Here is a 21,720-nt window from a genome sequence, read left to right on the forward strand (position 1 = left end):
TTAATTTATTGGAATAAAAATGCTTTATCTTAGCTACCTCTCGGAAAATATTTTCAATAATATTTTAAATAATAGAAAATCCTTAGTAGTATGTAACGAAAATTAGAGTATGCTACAACGAAAATGTCACAAAATCTCAATACAGAGAAAAGCCGAACTTTCCTGAAATAAGATAAAGCGAAAAGAAATATGATTCAGTGCTTTAATATTTGAAAAGTTACTGAAACGCTGCATTTGAGTTCATCGAAAATCAGAAAAAATAAAGATTAATTAGTAATTTCAATAAATTTCTTCATGCAAGTGACGTTTTTTTAAAATATTTCTTAAAGGAAAAAAAAATACAAGAGAGGAATTGTTGATACACATAGTTTAAAAACATAGCTTTTCTTTGAGTTTAAGGAGCTTTTTCATTATTCTTGGAGAGCTTTGAAGAATATACTTAAAAAACTCATTAAAGTTAAGTTTTAAGAACATCATAATATTTCAACACATAAATGTTCACTTTCCATTAAATTCACGTAGTTTAATTAAATTTAAATTAAAATACATATTCTTCTTCGTAAGAGATTGGAACTCTTTAGAAACTAATTCATTTCATAAAAAAAATCGGTGTACTATAAATACTCATTTCCAATCACTGAACTCTTTTTGAAAAAACTGAAGTAATGATAAATCATAAACTGATTGATAAATCATAAACTATTAATTGAAAGAACATTGTCTGGTATGACACGAGTAGCAAAATAGCAGCAACATGTTTTTTGTTGTTGTTGTTTTTATCTCATAACTAATCTCTATCCTCCTATTAGTCTATCTCCTCCACGCCTCCTTGATTTGTATATCCTTCTGCACTTCTTTGAAAAATGATCGTATATCATGTTATCGTCACATTTTGTAGTTTTGTCTTGAAGAGAGAATAATTTCACAAGTAAAATATCCGTTTTCCAATCCTTCCAACCGTAAATCTCTTCCGTTACGAGACACATTAAATTATCTAGGCTCTCATAATTGCAAATGGCGCAATGCGGATTACGATAGTACTTAATTGAAAAACCGTCACTACTTATAATTCTCGCCAGAGCCATATAAGATAAACATTTCTTTTCGATGTCGTCATCAGTCCATTCAGAATCGCATTCTGACACGATGTGATGATTATAACAATAAGGCGTAACATTCTTCAATTCTTCAGGAATGGTTGTATTTAAGAAAACGTCGATTGACATTTTGTCGTCGTAGTCCATAACCCACGTCTTTTTGTAACTATCATAACGGAGAGGCGGTATTGTATTGTTTGTAAGAAATGGTTTACGTATACAACCGCTTTGTATTTTAAAATTCCATGGTATTGGTTGTTCTTCTCCGTAATTCCTGTTGCAAGCGAAGCAATAATAGTTCCTGTAGGAAATACCTGTTACGGGATCAGTAACGGGTATTTTTAAAAAGGGATCGTTTAGTTCTTCAGCAGTACTGTTGCAGAGTTTTCGGTTGGTTTCATCGGATTGCATATCCGGATCGCAACTACTTATCATCGGTACATAACGGTGCTTTTTGTCATAAATATTAAAAGCGCATTCAACGTTCTTTAGAGGTACTACGTAATTGTTTCTGAATTTTGAGTCCACGCAGCATGTTCCGAGAAGACTGCAGGAGCTACCACAGTTGCAGTGTTCATGCGCATTCTCTCTTTTTGGTAATTCACAAGAGTCTAAGCCTTTGCATGTTGCATTTATAGCTTTGATGTCCTCGTAAGTCACATCGGACGATGGAGCGGTGAAGCATTCTAAGCTAAGGAAAAACCCGAACAAAATCAACAGTGGAACTGTTGGAAATGCCTTCCAATGTAACTTCATCCTGAGTTTTATCTAAAAAATAATATAAAAGTTTGGTAAATATTGTGTTTAGTTACAAACGATAATTGAAGAAATACGCTTAGTTTTTAAAAATTCTATATTAGTTTCAGAAAGATGGCAGCAATATAAATTTTGTAAAAAAGTTTAGGGGAGAAAAAAATTTGATAAGAAAAAACAAGAGGGAAAAAATCTACATCTTGGTCATTCTGTCGTATTACAGATCATAAGCTAGATAATTTTATTGTTTATTTAGAATTATTCATTTGCTGATTCACTGATTCACCAGTTCATTGAATTTACAATTCATTAAAATTACAATTCACTAAACTACCAATTCATTGATTCACTGATTCGAAAATCTATTGATTCACTGATTCACAAATTCATTAATTCACTGATTTATAAATTCTTTGATTCATTGCTCTACTGGTTTGTTAATCACTGATTGACTGATTTGCATCTTTTATTAACTTGTTCATTTCTTTTTTTATTTACTTGATGTACTAAATATTATTTTATCTGATAGACAGTAAGAAATATAAATGAACATAAGACGGTTCGTCGTTATAACTCAATCTTACCTAAAGCTATGTGATGACATTATAGGCATTACATATTTCCTAGCTTTTAAAAATTTCCATTATTTCATAAATTTATTTTTTTAATCATTCTTAATCCAATTATACTTAAATTAGAGCAATTTTTAAATTTTTATCACATATTATAAGAAGTGAATATAATTACTTTTATCTTTTTCTAATCAATCAATGTAACGGCTAACATTTTAATTCAACACAAATGTATAACTCTTTAACTCAGTGCTCCCTTTGACGTAGAGCGATTCTTCTCAAACAAGATCACCGTGATTGCTGCCTGTGTTCTTTAACCCATGGGTATATTTGTTCTTACGTGGACACGACACCACCGTCACGTTTTCTTCAAGGTTCTGGTACTGAAAAATATTATTAAAGTTTGAGGCATTGCTTTGTCAAAAAATCTCAGGTTTAATTTGACGACGTGCTTGTCGAATCTTTCTGTTATAAGATCTTTGTTTCGTACAAACCATCTTGCTTTAGTTATTTTTCTCAGAATTTTATTTCGAGAAATGACAAGTTTCTTCATTTTCGTTTTTGAAATGTTGCCCATTGCTGATGATATGGGAATATCTAATCATCTAAACATAAATTAGTCGTCTTGTTAGTTTGATATATAATTTCGATTTGGAAAAGATAAATGATGGGAATTGCAACTAGATATATTTATTTGGAAGTATTAATCATGGCTGTGTATAAAAATTTATGAAAATACAAATTGTTTTTACTTTTCCTACTACTTTTTAAAATTTATAAGCATTTTAGGAAACCTGCATTTAAACGTTTAGTAACCACTATTCTTTTAACTACAAAGAGATAAAGCATGTCACTTTACTTTGAATACACAGCCTAAGGTCGCACTTGCTAATGTTTTGCCTGACTAAAATTTTCAATGGAAATTTGCTATTCCGGAAGCGTTTAAGCAGACCATACCGCGGATTGGAAACAGTTGGCGAAAATTTTTATTGGCGTTAAGGGAGCGTTCTCGACAATCGCCTAACAGCTGCGCTCAAATGTTTTTGTTTTGTTTTCGGTATCACGTATCTATCATTCACAAAGTTAGATATGGGTGCGACATTTCATAGTTTCAATTAAGCGGATCTTCATTAAATTCTTCTGCATTAAATGAACTATAAAGCGTATTTTTTTTGTTACAGCGCCGACATAATCGTTTGTATCTGTTATTGTGCTTAGAAGTGTTTTTTAAAAGGTCGTAATAAAACTAAGATAAAAAAAATTATATATTATTACCCCCATAACCACTTCCATATTTTCATAACTTTCGTTAAATGTATTTCGAGTTCTTTTCCTACTCATCCACTAATAAAATTAATAATTTCAAAATAAATTTTAATCCTTAATAATGAAATGATTATTACAATAAAGTTTGTTTACTTAAAAGACTTCAATTTTTTATTGTTCAGCAGTCTTTGTTTCCAATTCTATATTCATGAATTAAACTTAATGGTTCTGCTCTATACCCATTTACAATTTTTTCAAAATTTTATTTAATTTTCCGTTATTAAGAAATTTAAATATTTTTCGACGTAGAGATAATTTAGCAATAATGCGAAAAGCTGAAATTTATAAATGTATAATATTAATAAATGTTTAAGAGAATTTTTAGCAGTGAATTTGTACTAATTATTTTAGTTGAAATGTTTTTATACACAGTTTTATAATAATAATCGTAAAATTCATTGAACAATTGAGTATTAAATAATAACTTCATTTTATAATTGTAAAACGGTAGATAAGTAACTTCGTCATAAAGTTTTACATGATACGAGAATATTATACGATTGCTTTATAATGAAAGAACAACAATTTAAGTTTTAAACTTTTTGTGGAAAAGAAAAAAAAGAAGAAATTTTCTTCTGTCATCGGTGTTAGTGATTAAAGAGTCGTTTATCTTATAAATATTAAGTCAATATTGTTCCCTTTTAAATAAAAATGCATTTTGCTTCGAAAAAAGAATTCTTTAAATTCTGTCTTGTTTTTGGATTTTGTCAATAGAAATTCCCTAATTATTGCAGCAAAAACTTTTAAATTTCTCAAACTTTCCTTTATTACAATTTTGTGTAAATTATTATTAATAATAATATAAATGACTATTAAATGGCCATTAAAAGGATTTAATTGATAATGTCCAATTTTAGTAAATTAACTGTTTACGCAATCAGATTAATAATATTTTTCATAATTTACAAATGGAGAAAAGGTCTTTTTCTGTTTAAAAGTGAAGAGAAACATAAAGTTGAGATTACATTTATAAAGTAAGCACAATCCGAAGGAGGTTGAAGTAATGGCATAAAAATCAGGATTTCAAATAAATAAAAATAAAAAAAAAACGTTTTATGTACAGTGAGCAGTAAACAAAAAATTAAGCTGAAAATATACTCAATGATCAAGTATGATAAAAGGAAATAATTAGTATCCTCTTATTTTTTAATATAACCAAATAATTAAGAACTGTGCAAAGTTATAATAATCATTTTCTTGGATTTAAGATCACTTTCCATATTCAGACTCAACATTCAGATTCAAATACCCAAGAAACTTTTTAAAACCGGGATGCATTTTACATCCTATTGAAATGCTAATTTGCTTTTTTAGGGATATCAATTGAATATAGTTATAACTGAGAAATATGTTGGCTTTGAATAAAGCAGACAGATTAATGATGTTCATATTTCAGGTATTCTCAAGCTTTAAATAAATAATTCAAGGCATCGTGAATGGTATCAAAAAATCACTGGCATCTTCAGGTTTTATAACACTTGTTACTCAAGATATCAGTGACGAATATCATGGTACTAATTAATATCACTAATTAATATCCCAAACATTCTCAGGCTTTAAAATACTTTTTTTGAATATCCTAAATAATGAATAAAAAACGAAAAAATCACGAACATTCTCAGATTTCTTTAGAGTCAATGAGACAGATTGATATATTCATGATATTCTTGAATAAGAGTCCCTTATTATTCAAGAATATCATGAACAATCATAATTATCAGATTTTAAAATAACAATACTTATTTTAAGTATCCGAAATAATGAGTAAGAAACGAAAAAAATCACTGATATTCTCAGATTTCTTAAGAGCCAATGAGACAGATTGACATATTAAACGTCATAATTTTCTTGAAAAAGTGTCCCTTATTATTTAAGAATATCATGAATAATCATAGTTATCAGACTTTAAAATAACAATACTTATTTTAAATATCCAAAATAATGACTAAAAAACGAAAAAATATCCATGCATTCTCAGATTTCTTAAGAGTCAATGATACAGTCTGATATCTTGAATGCCATGATATTCTTAAAATAAGAGGCACTCATTATCCAAGAATAATCATAATTATCAGACTTTATGATTACAATATTTTAAATATCCCAAATAATAAATAAGAAACGAAAAAATCACGAACATTGTCAGATTTCTTAAGAGTCAATGACACAGATTGATATATTGAACGTCATGATATTCTTGAATTAGAGTCCCTTATTATTTAAGAATATCTGAATAATCATAGTTATCAAATTTCAAAATAACAATACTTATTTTAAATATCCAAAATAATGAATAAGAAACAAGAAGAATCGCTGATATTCTCAGATTTTTTAAGAGTCAACGACTGTTACCTTGAATGTCATGATATTCGTAAATAAGAGTAACTCATTATTTAAGAATATTATGAATAATCATAATTACCAGACTTTATAATAAGAATCCTTATTTTAAATACCGTAAATAATGAATGAGACGCGAAAAAATCTGAACAATCTCTAACTTCATATATCACGAATAAAGAATATCATGAATAATGAATATCAATTGAAACTTGAGTTATCTCAGAAATTAAAACAATTCATTGTATATTAAATAAAGGATATGACTTGAAAAAAGATCATTGACTCTTAGAGACTTTAAAGTAATGGAATACTAAATAATGCACGCTTTAAAATAACGAATAATTACTATTCAAGGATTCCTCATAAACAAAACATGATACCATATGAAACTTATTATTTATGACATCAATTTACATTCATGGCATCATCTGGAAAATTGCTAATAAGTAAGTGTTACAAAACCAAATCATTTTCATCTAACGTGCCTTCAAATAAGGCCAGATAAATGATGCTTTGTTATCAGTTATCTGGTAATACTTTGGTATCAGTATAGGACATTTTTGAGCAGAGATTAGGGAATATCCATTTACAATCTCCTTTTTTTGTCGTCGCTGAATTAACATCTCTCAAGACAATAATCAGAATACTTGAAGAAATCGCGAAAGATGTAAAGCGAAAACCACATTTTACTCTCAGACACAGCATTTAATAAACTGCTAATTTGCATTTCTCAAGGGTATCAAATGAGCATGACTTGAATCGAGAAGTGCTCTGACATTGAATAAAACAAAAAGACTAACGATGTATTTCATAATCTTAAGCAATTACACCCATTCTACGTCGAATTAATAGTGGTATAATTGATGATTGGCATGATACCAATTGACGATTTCAAATATTAAAACCATAATGAAAACTATAATATTTAATATATTCTGAATTATGACGCCGAAGGCAATTGCTAACACTTTCAGGAATAATTACACTTATTTGTCAAGAATGACCTGAATAATGAACATCCTGATACCGATTGAGATTACTAATATTCTTAGACTTTGAAACAAGCAAAGTTATTATTTCAGATTTCCTATTTAATGATCTCAGTCTTATAACAATAATACTTACTAAAAACCATGATAATAATTGATAATTAGCTTGACAGCAATTGGCAATCTCAAATATTAAAACCATAATAATTATTGTTTAATACATTCTGAATTATGATGCCAAAAGCGATTACTAACACATTCAGGAATGATAACACTTATTTCTCAAGAATAACCTGAATCATGAGCATCATGATACCGATTGAGATTACAAATATTCTTAGACTTTGAAACAGGCAAAGTTTTTATTTTAGATTTCCTATTTAATGATCTCAGTCATATAATAATAATACTTACTAAAAACCATGATAATAATTGATAATTAGCTTGACAGCAATTGGCAATCTCAAATATTAAAACCATAATAATTATTGCTTAATACATTCTGAATTATGATGCCAAAAGCAATTACTAACACATTCAGGAATGATAACACTTATTTCTCAAGAATAACCTGAATCATGAGCATCATGATATCGATAGAGATTACAAAGATTCTTAGACTTTGAAACAGGCAAAGTTTTTATTTTAGATTTCCTATTTAATGATCTCAGTCTTATAACAATAATATTTACTAAATAGCATGATAATAATTGATGATTAACATGATACCAATTGACAGTCTCAAATATTAAAAGCATAATGATTATTATTTAATACGTTGTGAATTATGACTATGATGCCAAAGGTGATTTCTAACACTTTCAGGAATGATAACACTTATTAAATTCCTACTATTAGCTCACACTCTCCTTATGCCTTGTTCAAATTTTCAATCATTAATAAAATACTTTTTACTCATCCAGTCAAGTAAAAATAAATTTTTTTGAACATTTAGTTGATGACACTTGATGTTAATACAGTTTTTTTAAAATATTAATTCATTAATTAAATAGGGATGAGCAAAAAACGAAATAGAATTTTATGACTGGTTAAGCGTTAGTCATTGTTTTAAATTTTATTATAAGTCATTAAGTTTCTTTATACATTTAATTTTTTTAAAAATATCACTTGTTTTTTAACAATAACATGGATAATGAACATAATGATACCGATAGACATTACTATTATTCTCAGACTTTGAAACAAGCAAAGTTATTATTTTAGATTTCCTATTTAATGATCTCAGTCTTATAACAATAATACTTACTAAAAACCATGATAATAATTGATAATTAGCCTAATACCAATTGACAATCTCAAATATTAAAACCATAATAATTATTGCTTAATACATTCTGAATTATGATGCCAAAAGCGATTACTAACACATTCAGGAATGATAACACTTATTTCTCAAGAATAACCTGAATCATGAGCATCATGATACCGATTGAGATTACAAATATTCTTAGACTTTGAAACAGGCAAAGTTTTTATTTTAGATTTCCTATTTAATGATCTCAGTCTTATAACAATAATATTTATTAAATAGCATGATAATAATTGATGATTAACATGATACCAATTGACAATCTCAAATATTAAAAGCATAATGATTATTATTTAATACGTTGTGAATTATGACTATGATGCCAAGGGTGATTTCTAACACTTTCAGGAATGATAACACTTATTAAATTCCTACTATTAGCTCACACTCTCCTTATGCCTTGTTCAAATTTTCAATCATTAATAAAATACTTTTTACTCATCCAGTCAAGAAAAAATAAATTTTTTTGAACTTTTAGTTGATGACACTTGATGTTAATACAGTTTTTTTTAAATATTAATTCATTAATTAAATAGGGATGAGCAAAAAACGAAATAGAATTTTATGACTGGTTAAGCGTTAGTCATTGTTTTAAATTTTATTATAAGTCATTAAGTTTCTTTATACATTTAATTTTTTTTAAAATATCACTTGTTTTTTAACAATAACATGGATAATGAACATAATGATACCGATAGACATTACTATTATTCTTAGACTTCGAAAAAAGCAAAGGTATTATTTTAGATTTCCCATTTAATGATCTCAGTCTTATAACAATAATACTTACTAAAAACCATGATAATAATTGATAATTAGCTTGACAGCAATTGACAATCTCAAATATTAAAACCATAATAATTATTGCTTAATACATTCTGAATTATGACGCCAAAAGCGATTACTAACACATTCAGGAATGATAACACTTATTTCTCAAGAATAACCTGAATCATGAGCATCATGATACCGATTGAGATTACAAATATTCTTAGACTTTGAAACAAGCAAAGGTATTATTTTAGATTTCCCATTGAATGATCTCAGTCTTATAACAATAATATTTAATAAATAGCATGATAATAATTGATGATTAACATGATACCAATTGACAATCTCAAATATTAAAAGCATAATGATTATTATTTAATACGTTGTGAATTATGACTATGATGCCAAAGGTGATTTCTAACACTTTCAGGAATGATAACACTTATTAAATTCCTACTATTAGCTCACATTCTCCTTATGCCTTGTTCAAATTTTCAATCATTAATAAAATACTTTTTACTCATCCAGTCAAGTAAAAATACATTTTTTTGAACTTTTAGTTGATGACACTTGATGTTAATACAGTTTTTTTTAATATTAATTCATTAATTAAATAGGGATGAGCGAAAAACGAAATAGAATTTTATGATTGGTTAAGCGTTAGTCATTGTTTTAAATTTTATTATAAGTCATTAAGTTTCTTTATACATTTAATTTTTTTAAAAAAATCACTTGTTTTTTAACAATAACATGGATAATGAACATAATGATACCGATAGACATTACTATTATTCTTAGACTTTGAAACAAGCAAAGGTATTATTTTAGATTTCCCATTGAATGATCTCAGTCATATAACAATAATACTTACTAAAAACCATGATAAAAATTGATAATTAACATGATACCAATTGACAATCTCAAATATTAAAACCATAATGATTATTGCTTAATACGTTGTGAATTATGACTATGATGCCAAAAACGATTACTAACACATTCAGGAATGATAACACTTATTTCTCAAGAATAACCTGAATCATGAGCATCATGATACCGATTGAGATTACAAATATTCTTAGACTTTGAAACAGGCAAAGTTTTTATTTTAGATTTCCTATTTAATGATCTCAGTCATATAATAATAATACTTACTAAAAACCATGATAATAATTGATAATTAGCTTGACAGCAATTGGCAATCTCAAATATTAAAACCATAATAATTATTGTTTAATACATTCTGAATTATGATGCCAAAAGCGATTACTAACACATTCAGGAATGATAACACTTATTTCTCAAGAATAACCTGAATCATGAGCATCATGATACCGATTGAGATTACAAATATTCTTAGACTTTGAAACAGGCAAAGTTTTTATTTTAGATTTCCTATTTAATGATCTCAGTCATATAATAATAATACTTACTAAAAACCATGATAATAATTGATAATTAGCTTGAAAGCAATTGGCAATCTCAAATATTAAAACCATAATAATTATTGCTTAATACATTCTGAATTATGATGCCAAAAGCAATTACTAACACATTCAGGAATGATAACACTTATTTCTCAAGAATAACCTGAATCATGAGCATCATGATACCGATTGAGATTACAAATATTCTTAGACTTTGAAACAGGCAAAGTTTTTATTTTAGATTTCCTATTTAATGATCTCAGTCATATAATAATAATACTTACTAAAAACCATGATAATAATTGATAATTAGCTTGACAGCAATTGACAATCTCAAATATTAAAACCATAATAATTATTGCTTAATACATTCTGAATTATGATGCCAAAAGCAATTACTAACACATTCAGGAATGATAACACTTATTTCTCAAGAATAACCTGAATCATGAGCATCATGATATCGATAGAGATTACAAAGATTCTTAGACTTTGAAACAGGCAAAGTTTTTATTTTAGATTTCCTATTTAATGATCTCAGTCTTATAACAATAATATTTACTAAATAGCATGATAATAATTGATGATTAACATGATACCAATTGACAGTCTCAAATATTAAAAGCATAATGATTATTATTTAATACGTTGTGAATTATGACTATGATGCCAAAGGTGATTTCTAACACTTTCAGGAATGATAACACTTATTAAATTCCTACTATTAGCTCACACTCTCCTTATGCCTTGTTCAAATTTTCAATCATTAATAAAATACTTTTTACTCATCCAGTCAAGTAAAAATAAATTTTTTTGAACATTTAGTTGATGACACTTGATGTTAATACAGTTTTTTTAAAATATTAATTCATTAATTAAATAGGGATGAGCAAAAAACGAAATAGAATTTTATGACTGGTTAAGCGTTAGTCATTGTTTTAAATTTTATTATAAGTCATTAAGTTTCTTTATACATTTAATTTTTTTAAAAATATCACTTGTTTTTTAACAATAACATGGATAATGAACATAATGATACCGATAGACATTACTATTATTCTCAGACTTTGAAACAAGCAAAGTTATTATTTTAGATTTCCTATTTAATGATCTCAGTCTTATAACAATAATACTTACTAAAAACCATGATAATAATTGATAATTAGCCTAATACCAATTGACAATCTCAAATATTAAAACCATAATAATTATTGCTTAATACATTCTGAATTATGATGCCAAAAGCGATTACTAACACATTCAGGAATGATAACACTTATTTCTCAAGAATAACCTGAATCATGAGCATCATGATACCGATTGAGATTACAAATATTCTTAGACTTTGAAACAAGCAAAGGTATTATTTTAGATTTCCCATTGAATGATCTCAGTCTTATAACAATAATATTTAATAAATAGCATGATAATAATTGATGATTAACATGATACCAATTGACAATCTCAAATATTAAAAGCATAATGATTATTATTTAATACGTTGTGAATTATGACTATGATGCCAAAGGTGATTTCTAACACTTTCAGGAATGATAACAGTTATTAAATTCCTACAATTAGCTCACACTCTCCTTATGCCTTGTTCAAATTTTCAATCATTAATAAAATACTTTTTACTCATCCAGTCAAGTAAAAATACATTTTTTTGAACTTTTAGTTGATGACACTTGATGTTAATACAGTTTTTTTAATATTAATTCATTAATTAAATAGGGATGAGCGAAAAACGAAATAGAATTTTATGATTGGTTAAGCGTTAGTCATTGTTTTAAATTTTATTATAAGTCATTAAGTTTCTTTATACATTTAATTTTTTTAAAAAAATCACTTGTTTTTTAACAATAACATGGATAATGAACATAATGATACCGATAGACATTACTATTATTCTTAGACTTTGAAACAAGCAAAGGTATTATTTTAGATTTCCCATTGAATGATCTCAGTCATATAACAATAATACTTACTAAAAACCATGATAATAATTGATAATTAACATGATACCAATTGACAATCTCAAATATTAAAACCATAATGATTATTGCTTAATACGTTGTGAATTATGACTATGATGCCAAAGGTGATTTCTAATACTTTCAGGAATGATAACACTTATTAAATTCCTACTATTAGCTCACACTCTCCTTATGCCTTGTTCAAATTTTCAATCATTAATAAAATACTTTTTACTCATCCAGTCAAGTAAAAATACATTTTTTTGAACTTTTAGTTGATGACACTTGATGTTAATACAATTTTTTTTTTATATTAATTCATTAATTAAATAGGGATGAGCGAAAAACGAAATAGAATTTTATGATTGGTTAAGCGTTAGTCATTGTTTTAAATTTTATTATAAGTCATTAAGTTTCTTTATACATTTAATTTTTTTTAAAATATCACTTGTTTTTTAACAATAACATGGATAATGAACATAATGATACCGATAGACATTAGTATTATTCTTAGACTTTGAAAAAAGCAAAGGTATTATTTTAGATTTTCCATTTAATGATCTCAGTCTTATAACAATAATACTTACTAAAAACCATGGTAATAATTGATAATTATCTTGACAGCAATTGACAATCTCAAATATTAAAAACATAATAATTATTGCTTAATACATTCTGAATTATGATGCCAAAAGCGATTACTAACACATTCAGGAATGATAACACTTATTTCTCAAGAATAACCTGAATCATGAGCATCATGATACCGATTGAGATTACAAATATTCTTAGACTTTGAAACAAGCAAAGGTATTATTTTAGATTTCCCATTGAATGATCTCAGTCTTATAACAATAATATTTACTAAATAGCATGATAATAATTGATGATTAACATGATACCAATTGACAATCTCAAATATTAAAAGCATAATGATTATTATTTAATACGTTGTGAATTATGACTATGATGCCAAAGGTGATTTCTAATACTTTCAGGAATGATAACACTTATTAAATTCCTACTATTAGCTCACACTCTCCTTATGCCTTGTTCAAATTTTCAATCATTAATAAAATACTTTTTACTCATCCAGTCAAGTAAAAATAAATTTTTTTGAACTTTTAGTTGATGACACTTGATGTTAATACAATTTTTTTTTAATATTAATTCATTAATTAAATAGGGATGAGCGAAAAACGAAATAGAATTTTATGATTGGTTAAGCGTTAGTCATTGTTTTAAATTTTATTATAAGTCATTAAGTTTCTTTATACATTTAATTTTTTTACAAATATCACTTGTTTTTTAACAATAACATGGATAATGAACATAATGATACAGATAGACATTGCTATTATTCTTAGAGTTCGAAACAAGCTAAGTTATTATTTTAGATTTCCCATTTAATGATCTCAGTCTTATAACAATAATATTTACTAAATATCATGATAATAATTGATGATTAACATGATACCAATGGACAATCTCAAATATTAAAACCATAATGATTATTATTGAATACATTCTGAATTATGACTATGATGCAAAAAGCGATTACAGACACTGTCAGGAATAATAACAATTATTTTCAAGAATAACATGAAAAATGAACATCATGATACCGATCGATATTACTAATATTCTTAGACTTTGAAACAAGCAAAGTTATTAGTTTAAATTTCCTATTTAATGATCTCAGTCTCATAACAATAATATTTTTTAAATATCATGATAATAAAATTTTAAAAAAAGTCATAAATAATAAAAATTAAGTCTTTAATCGACATTAATCTAAAATACTCAATTATCAAACGCGATAAAATAAAATAGATTTTATGTATCTCACCTTATAAATGTACCCAAATAACTAAAACATCTTCGTGCGGAGATAAAGAAATATCCTATTACTTCCTCTTTATCATCGTCTTTGATTTAAGACCACTCGCGACAAAGATAATTAACATTTTGACTTTCAAATGTTCGAAATATTTAAGGAAGCCACGAGAGATAATGAAAATAAAACCAGATCGGAGGCCTTTTACTCTTTTTATTAATTTGATAACTTGCATTTCTCAAGGGTATCAATTGAGCGTGACATGAATTGAAAACTACTCTGGCATTGAATAAAACAAAAAAAAATCAACGGTGTTTCTTACTGCCAGTGGGCCATTCCACCCTTTTTTCGATCAAGTAATACTGACATAATTGATGAGAAAGTCTTATGTCAGAATTCAAGGATACATGTTGAGCGACTAGAATTGACTGGAAGAATATCTCGCCAATGCGACTTTCTGAATTTAGTAATTAAGATGTATAAATTTTTGTGTGTGTTACTTTGCAAATATATGTTATTTTTATGAGTGCTGCGAGTTTTAACAGTTATTTATGTTTGTTTGCATGAGTTTTGACTAATTTAAACGAGAGCGTTTTCTTTAGAGTTTGTACAAAAATATAAATAGTTTGTAAAGTTTTCTACTTAATTGGAAATTAGTATAATGAACGAAAAATAATTTCTTAGAGAGATTAAATTGAAAAGAATATATTTATTTTAAAGTGCCATAGTGCGTTAACTTTAATTTTGGTGCTCTAGAAAATTAGAAAAATATTAATTAAGTATAACAAAACTAAATAAGTATAACAAAACTTATTTTAAAGAAGTCGTTTTGCTATCGGGTTGGCAAAATATAGGTTTAGATAAAAAGAGGTAACAAGCCTAGTGAGGATATTTTTTTTGCAAAGGATAACAAATAATAATAGTTAAAAATATAGGAAAAAATGTAAAATAAACTTGAAAAATATTGGAGAAGATAAAAAAAAACAATGTATTCCCTCTATAAAAAAAAAACCTCACCTGGCTACAGTAACCAATATTTTTACCTATACATAATGTTTTGATATGTATAGATATAGGTATTATATACATCAGAATATTGATTGGTAAAAAATATTAGAAAGAGGAATGAACTTTTTAGAATCTACTTTTGTTGTGTTTAAGTATTTTTTTTTAAATACATGTTAAAGAAGCTTAAAATTCAATCCTATATAATATTTTTCACCTGAGAACGCTAAGCCAAACAATGAATTCAATATATTCAATGAAATAAATTCAATAAATAATTCTCATATTTATTCAAAAGTAAACAAATATGCTATAAAATTTAATTTAAAGATAGTATAATATTTAATCAGAAACGTCATGATAGATAATTAATAATTAATAACGCGAATAAAATAAACAAATTGTTTACCTAAAAAGAAGTGAACCAAGCTGACTGTCATTTGCGTGAACAAATTGGCAAATTATAAACATTATTATTGTCAGTCATTTTAATTAGATTCAATCTTTTTGAATGAAGATGCGGCAGGTGAAATGAAATCCTTTTGTTATTTGGAAGTGACGTAGTACATTTCCGATGATTTATGCAACTGGTTTCACATGAATTCTATTCATAATATTATTGTCTTTATTGTTCAAAAAAGTACAGTTACATTGGTATAGTTTGAAGCAGCATTGAAAGTAAACCGAGAAACAGTGTGATATTATGAATCTTGAAGTGCAAACAATGGTATTTCATTCAGTTACTATTTGCTTAAAAAACAATTAAAAACGTCAAAAAGTTTACGAATTATTAACGAGAAAAGCAAGTAGGATTTAAAACATCATACTTTCTTAATTATTGGAAAAATATTGACCTATTAAGTATTTTAGCCTGTTATAATATATAAAATGCTTGATATTTTGTTTTAATTTCAAGATTTTCAGTGAATATGCAAACTAATCTCTAACATCTCAAATATGATATTTGAAAGTCAATGCCGGCTATTCGCCATGAAATTTTTTCAAGGAAGGCATTTTTAAGTTTGGTGGACTTTTTTCTCGAAAAAGGGTGCAGACAGTAGTTTAATTTAACGGTCAATTTTACTAATTGTACAGAAATTCATTACAATTACCGGATTCAGGGCGTTTCGTTTTAAAGAAGAAAGATGGCCGTAGGAATACACGGCGAATTCTCCGAATTTTACTGAAATTTCAGGGAATGAATAGTTAGAGAATATCTTCATATCAGTTGAAAGAATATATTACAATTTTGCGATAATGAGTTGATATAAAAATTTTACTTTGTTGAAAGAATATTGTAGAATTTTACAATAATGAGGACACGTAAAGTAATTTACTGTGTTGAATAAATGTAATAAGAACTTCATGATGAAGAGGAGATATAAATTTTATTGTGTTGAAAGAATATAGTAGAATTTTACGATAATGTGAGGATATAAAGAGTTTTATTGTGTTGAAGGAATGTAATAAGAACTTCATGATGAGGCGAGGATATAAAAGAATTTTACTGTGTTGAAAGAATATAGTAGAATTTTACGATAATGTGAGGATATAAAGAGTTTTATTGTGTTGAAGGAATATAATAAGAACTTCATGATGAGGCGAGGATATAAAAGAATTTTACTGTGTTGAAAGAATATTGTAGAATTTTACGATAATGAGAGGATATAAAGTATTTTACTGTGTTGAAAAATATAATAAGAGCTTCATGATAAGGAGGAGATATAAATTTTATTGTGTTGAAGGAATATAGTAGAATTTTACGATCATGTGAGGATATAAAGAGTCTTATTGTGTTGAAAGAATGTAATAAGAACTTCATGATGAGGAGGAGATATAAATTTTATTGTGTTGAAGGAATAAAGTAGAATTTTACGATAATGTGAGGATATAAAGAGTTTTATTGTGTTGAAGGAATGTAATAAGAACTTCATGATGAGGCGAGGATATAAAAGAATTTTACTGTGTTGAAAGAATATAGTAGAATTTTACGATAATGAGAGGATATAAAGTATTTTACTATGTTGAAAAATGTAATAAAAGCTATATGATGAGGAGGAGATATAAATTTTATTGTGTTGAAGGAATATAGTAGAATTTTACGATAATGTGAGGATATAAAGAGTTTTATTGTGTTGAAAGAATGTAATAATAACTTCATGATGAGGAGGAGATATAAATTTTATTGTGTTGAAAGAATATAGTAGAATTTTACGATAATGTAACACCCACTTAAAATTAAGAAGAAGAAAAAACTATTAAGAACAAAGCTACAGCTTATTCTAGAGTAGAAAAAAATCAGCATGTAACGAATTTCATATACAAAACAATATAACATATTGCATGAAAACAAAATAATATTGTGTATAATTTTATACACAAATAAGCAAGATATTTACTTACTATTTCAGTCCTTTCTTCCATGCCGCAAGTTCAGCGAAGACAAGCATGCGACGAGAGATAGATTTGAGCATTCCTGTACAAAATTGAGGAGCTTGGGACGATATAGGTGTAAGCAAGAGTGATATTTTTACATCAAACGATTCCTAAAGGTGGTTTCCATGTAGGTATTTTATGGATTTACAGAATTTCCATTTGATAACAACGCAATACAGAAAAGACACATGCAAATTGTATCGTTTTCAACGAGGAGTTTTCCTAACCAGGAGTTTTTAAAATCCACTCTATACTTAGTTTCTCAACTTCTCTACTACGTGGGGAGTGGTGGGATGAAGGTGATAATAAATTTCAGTGTTTGGCTCGATATATAAAGATCGTATATCTTTTGTCTTAAGGTTCAAAGGAACATATCTGTGTATATGCATGTATAAAAACCTGTACAGTGAGTGAAAATTAACGAGCAACCCTGAATAACTTTTGATCTAATAATCGGATCCTCACATTCTAGGACTCAATCTTAATTGATCGAAGGGATGACATCAAGTATGTTAATTTATTAGTGCAGACAATATTTTAAGATACGAAATCAGACACAAAAACGCACTTTCTCTGAATAAGCATATCCTTTTCTGAAAGGATTCGGATTTCTAGCCTCATATGATAGGGAGTAGCCACAATCTGCGAAATATGGTCTTCATAGTTTGGTCAGGTGTGCTGTCCAAAGTTTGAACCCTTTAATGTTAATTTGATTTTTTTGCGTATTTCGCCATATCTCGAAAACATTTTAAGGGAATTGAGAAAAAATTTCAAACAATTATAAAATTTGTCTAATGAAAGATCCATCCATTCGTTTATACATACATACATTCATTTTTCAGGGTTTCTTAGACTCATTTCTTTCAAACGATTTGAAGTTTTGTATTTTGTCATTCCGAAACATAAATAGAAGGGGAGAGTGGGGTCAATTGTAAAATTTTTTACTTAATTATTTTTAACTAACAAAAAATCCAATATATTATTAGTATTAATTGACAGACAAGTAAAGTAGACTATCCTCTACTAGAAAAAAAAAACCTTATTTTAAATGTTATTATATTAGTTATTAACAATGTTTGACAGTCGAGCACTTGTTACAATTGTCCCCACTTACGGGGTCAATTGTAACAGTTCATAAATTCAACTAAAACATAGTTAATTATACATACTATCATAGTTGTGATATATTTCTTTATTGATCAAAATAGTAGTGATATTTTAGGAGTAAAAATAATAATGAGCAGAGACCTAAAGGGTTAAGCTTTTAACTTTAAGGGGTTAAAAATTTTAATTTATGCTGTGAAAGGTGACAAATAAAATAATGCGCACGCAGCATAATATAAATGATATAGGAAACTATTAGTGTTTCTTAAAGAGTTAAGTAATGGTTTGCAAACATAAGAAATGGGATCTAAGGGGTTAAACACTTGCAATTGAAATTACGAATTTTATTTTCAGCTGTTACAATCGTCCCTTTACTTATTGTTACAATCGTCCCCAAGACGTCATTTCAGCTTCATTTGTTAAAAACAATGCTAGTTAATTAACAAAACAAATTTTTTTCTGTTGAAATGTTAATTAAGGTGTCCACTTACATATTCGGTTAATAATTTTTATTTGTTTAAACAAAATTACTTTGTTACAATATAATATTCTAATACCAAAAAAAGTACTTACGTAGCGTGAAAATATCTTTTGTGATGTAACTCTTTCAAAAGTACATAAAAATGGTTGCAAGCAGGGGTGTACATGTAGATTTATTAAATAAACCTTGTGCGCCACCTAGAAACCAAATCTAGAACCCGACACTCGAAATTTTTGCTCTGTTACAATCGTTCCCTTTACAATTGATTCCACTCTCCCCTAAATGTAAAAATCTATATATCCAACTGTAATTTATATATCTAACCACTGTCCATAATTGTTTATTTAAATAATTAAAACCAACAATCAATTATAAAGAATAACACTGGGAAACAAATGTTTTATTGCATTTATCCAAGTACCTGATCTTAACCAATTTGGGTATGGGAATTTCAAATTTGAAAATAATTTTGTTCTAAAAGCTGCGGCCTTTTTTTATTTATTTTTAACATGATATTTTAACTTTAGTTTATTTTTGTCTGAATGTATAATTTTATAAGGTTTGTAAGGGTTTATGCACGCACATTTTATAATATTATATTATAACCTTAGTTGAACAGCTGACCCAATTTTATGGGTTTACGACGACAACTGTTCAACCCCGTTTGCCTTGTAATTTTGAACCCAATCCAGAAGACAAGGGAACTCCTGGATCGAGTATTGGGAGAAATTTGCCTTCGTGGAGGACTTTTTGATGGAGTTAACCCGCTTTTTTAAAGTCCTTCAAGTTCCCATGACAAATCAATACCTCGGGGAGTACTGAATCAAAAATTGAGATCTTGTTCTGGTTCAGGTCAAAAATATGATCTGCAGATAGATGGTGCGCGAATGTATCCTCCCTGTAAAACGGGTCTTGACATGTGTGTGGCAGAAGACAAATTCTTGGTCATAGAATATGGGAATACTGGGAAAACGGAATAAGCTAACCCTTCTGTCTTAAAAACAGGCTTGTCAGTATTGACAAGTGGCATAAGACAACAATAAGGATACACATCCGGCATCATCCGAAACGTAGAATGAGAGGTTCAGTGCTTGTAGAAAAAATAATTGTTCTAACAGGTAAAAGCGTTTATCTCTTTCAGAGCAATTATTTTTATATTATTAATTTGCAGACTATGCTTGTCGAATAAAAATCACTCCCAATTAGTATGATAGCTTCTTATAAACTTATTAACACTGCAAAGGGTTAATATCTTAGGTATTTTGAATTTTCTTTTTTTATTGAAAGTGCATGGTTTTTGATCAAATTATGTTTAAAATCTGCCCCCAAAACAGTATTTTTTTGACATTGAAATTATTTTACCAAAGTCAGAATGTATGAAAAATATAAACTCAGATGATTAAGTGAATATAGAGGATTTTAATTTTTAATGTTCTAACAGCAGAGTTTACTGAACTCTGGAAAAAAAAGATGTCCTTTTCGCTCACTATGCGAAGACGTTTTGTGTGAGTTTCAAGATTATATTAAATCAATCACTCACATCTGCAATTATTTCAGGAGCTTAGTGGGTGACCCAGGAAAGTGACATTTTCAGAGTGGCTGTAATCAGGGTTAGTAAATAAAAGCGGTATCCGAACTATTTTTGTTATAGGTTTAATATAAGGCGTATCGAACAATTCTTTACCTCATTTAATTTGCCGATACCTCATTAGAAATAAAAGCGGTGCAAGCATGATCAAAACTAATGAGGACTAGTTACTAGTCATGTTAAAATAAAAGTGAAAACAAAAACAATTCTGTTACAAACATACCCAGAATAAGGCAACCACCTTAAGTTATTTTTCTCTGACTAATACTCCTGAAAATGTCACTTGCCCGCATCCTCCACTATACTCTTCATTTGTTTTTCGTATTCTTTTCGTAGCACCACACATTTATTTATTTTTATTTATTTTTTTATTTATTTATTTTATTTATTTTCTGCGCAATTAGAATAGAGTTCATACGTTTACAATCATTTCATATAAAAAAAGTAATTTAAAAATAATTTTAAAAAAATGTAATTACATATTTATTGTTTTTTTTAACAGAAATATTTGTAAGAAAGAAATAATTTTTTGTAGGGACTTAAGTTAAAGTTTCAGAAAGTAGGAGAGAGAGAGAAAAAATTGTAATAAAAATAATAAAGAGAAGATTTCCGTATCGGATCCACCACCAAAAATGTCGCCAAGTTTTAGTGACAACCAGTTTTTGGTACGCAAGTATGTAAAAAT

The 21,720-nt window shown here is 27.6% G+C and overlaps 2 protein-coding genes across 3 annotated transcripts in view; both read right to left on the reverse strand.

The window, feature by feature from the left end:
- Positions 1-21,720, reverse strand: part of LOC110282964 (uncharacterized) — a 70,783-nt gene that overhangs the window by 6,221 nt on the left and 42,842 nt on the right. The gene's annotated exons all lie outside the window — the stretch shown is intronic.
- LOC122273127 (uncharacterized) lies at positions 568-15,980 on the reverse strand. Of its 2 annotated transcripts, none has more exons than XM_016072732.4 (2): positions 15,836-15,980; positions 568-1,865 (listed from the first exon to the last, which is right to left on the reverse strand). In XM_016072732.4, exon 2 carries the CDS (start codon positions 1,851-1,853, stop codon positions 795-797), a length of 1,059 nt encoding a protein of 352 aa, XP_015928218.3. In that variant the 5' UTR covers positions 1,854-1,865; positions 15,836-15,980; the 3' UTR covers positions 568-794. The 2 variants fall into 2 exon arrangements, with proteins under 2 accessions (XP_015928218.3, XP_071042107.2); XM_071186006.2 differs by lacking the exon at positions 15,836-15,980 and adding an exon at positions 14,434-15,305.

Source organism: Parasteatoda tepidariorum, chromosome 5, assembly GCF_982258835.1.
Source record: "Parasteatoda tepidariorum strain Cologne lab strain chromosome 5, Ptep-v5.0, whole genome shotgun sequence".
Classification (NCBI taxonomy): Eukaryota; Metazoa; Arthropoda; class Arachnida; order Araneae; family Theridiidae; genus Parasteatoda; species Parasteatoda tepidariorum.

Coding starts and splice junctions, on each gene's coding strand:
- LOC122273127 (XM_016072732.4), bottom strand. CDS start 1,853: ATGAAGTTACATTGGAAGGCATTTCCAACAGTTCCACTGTTGATTTTG.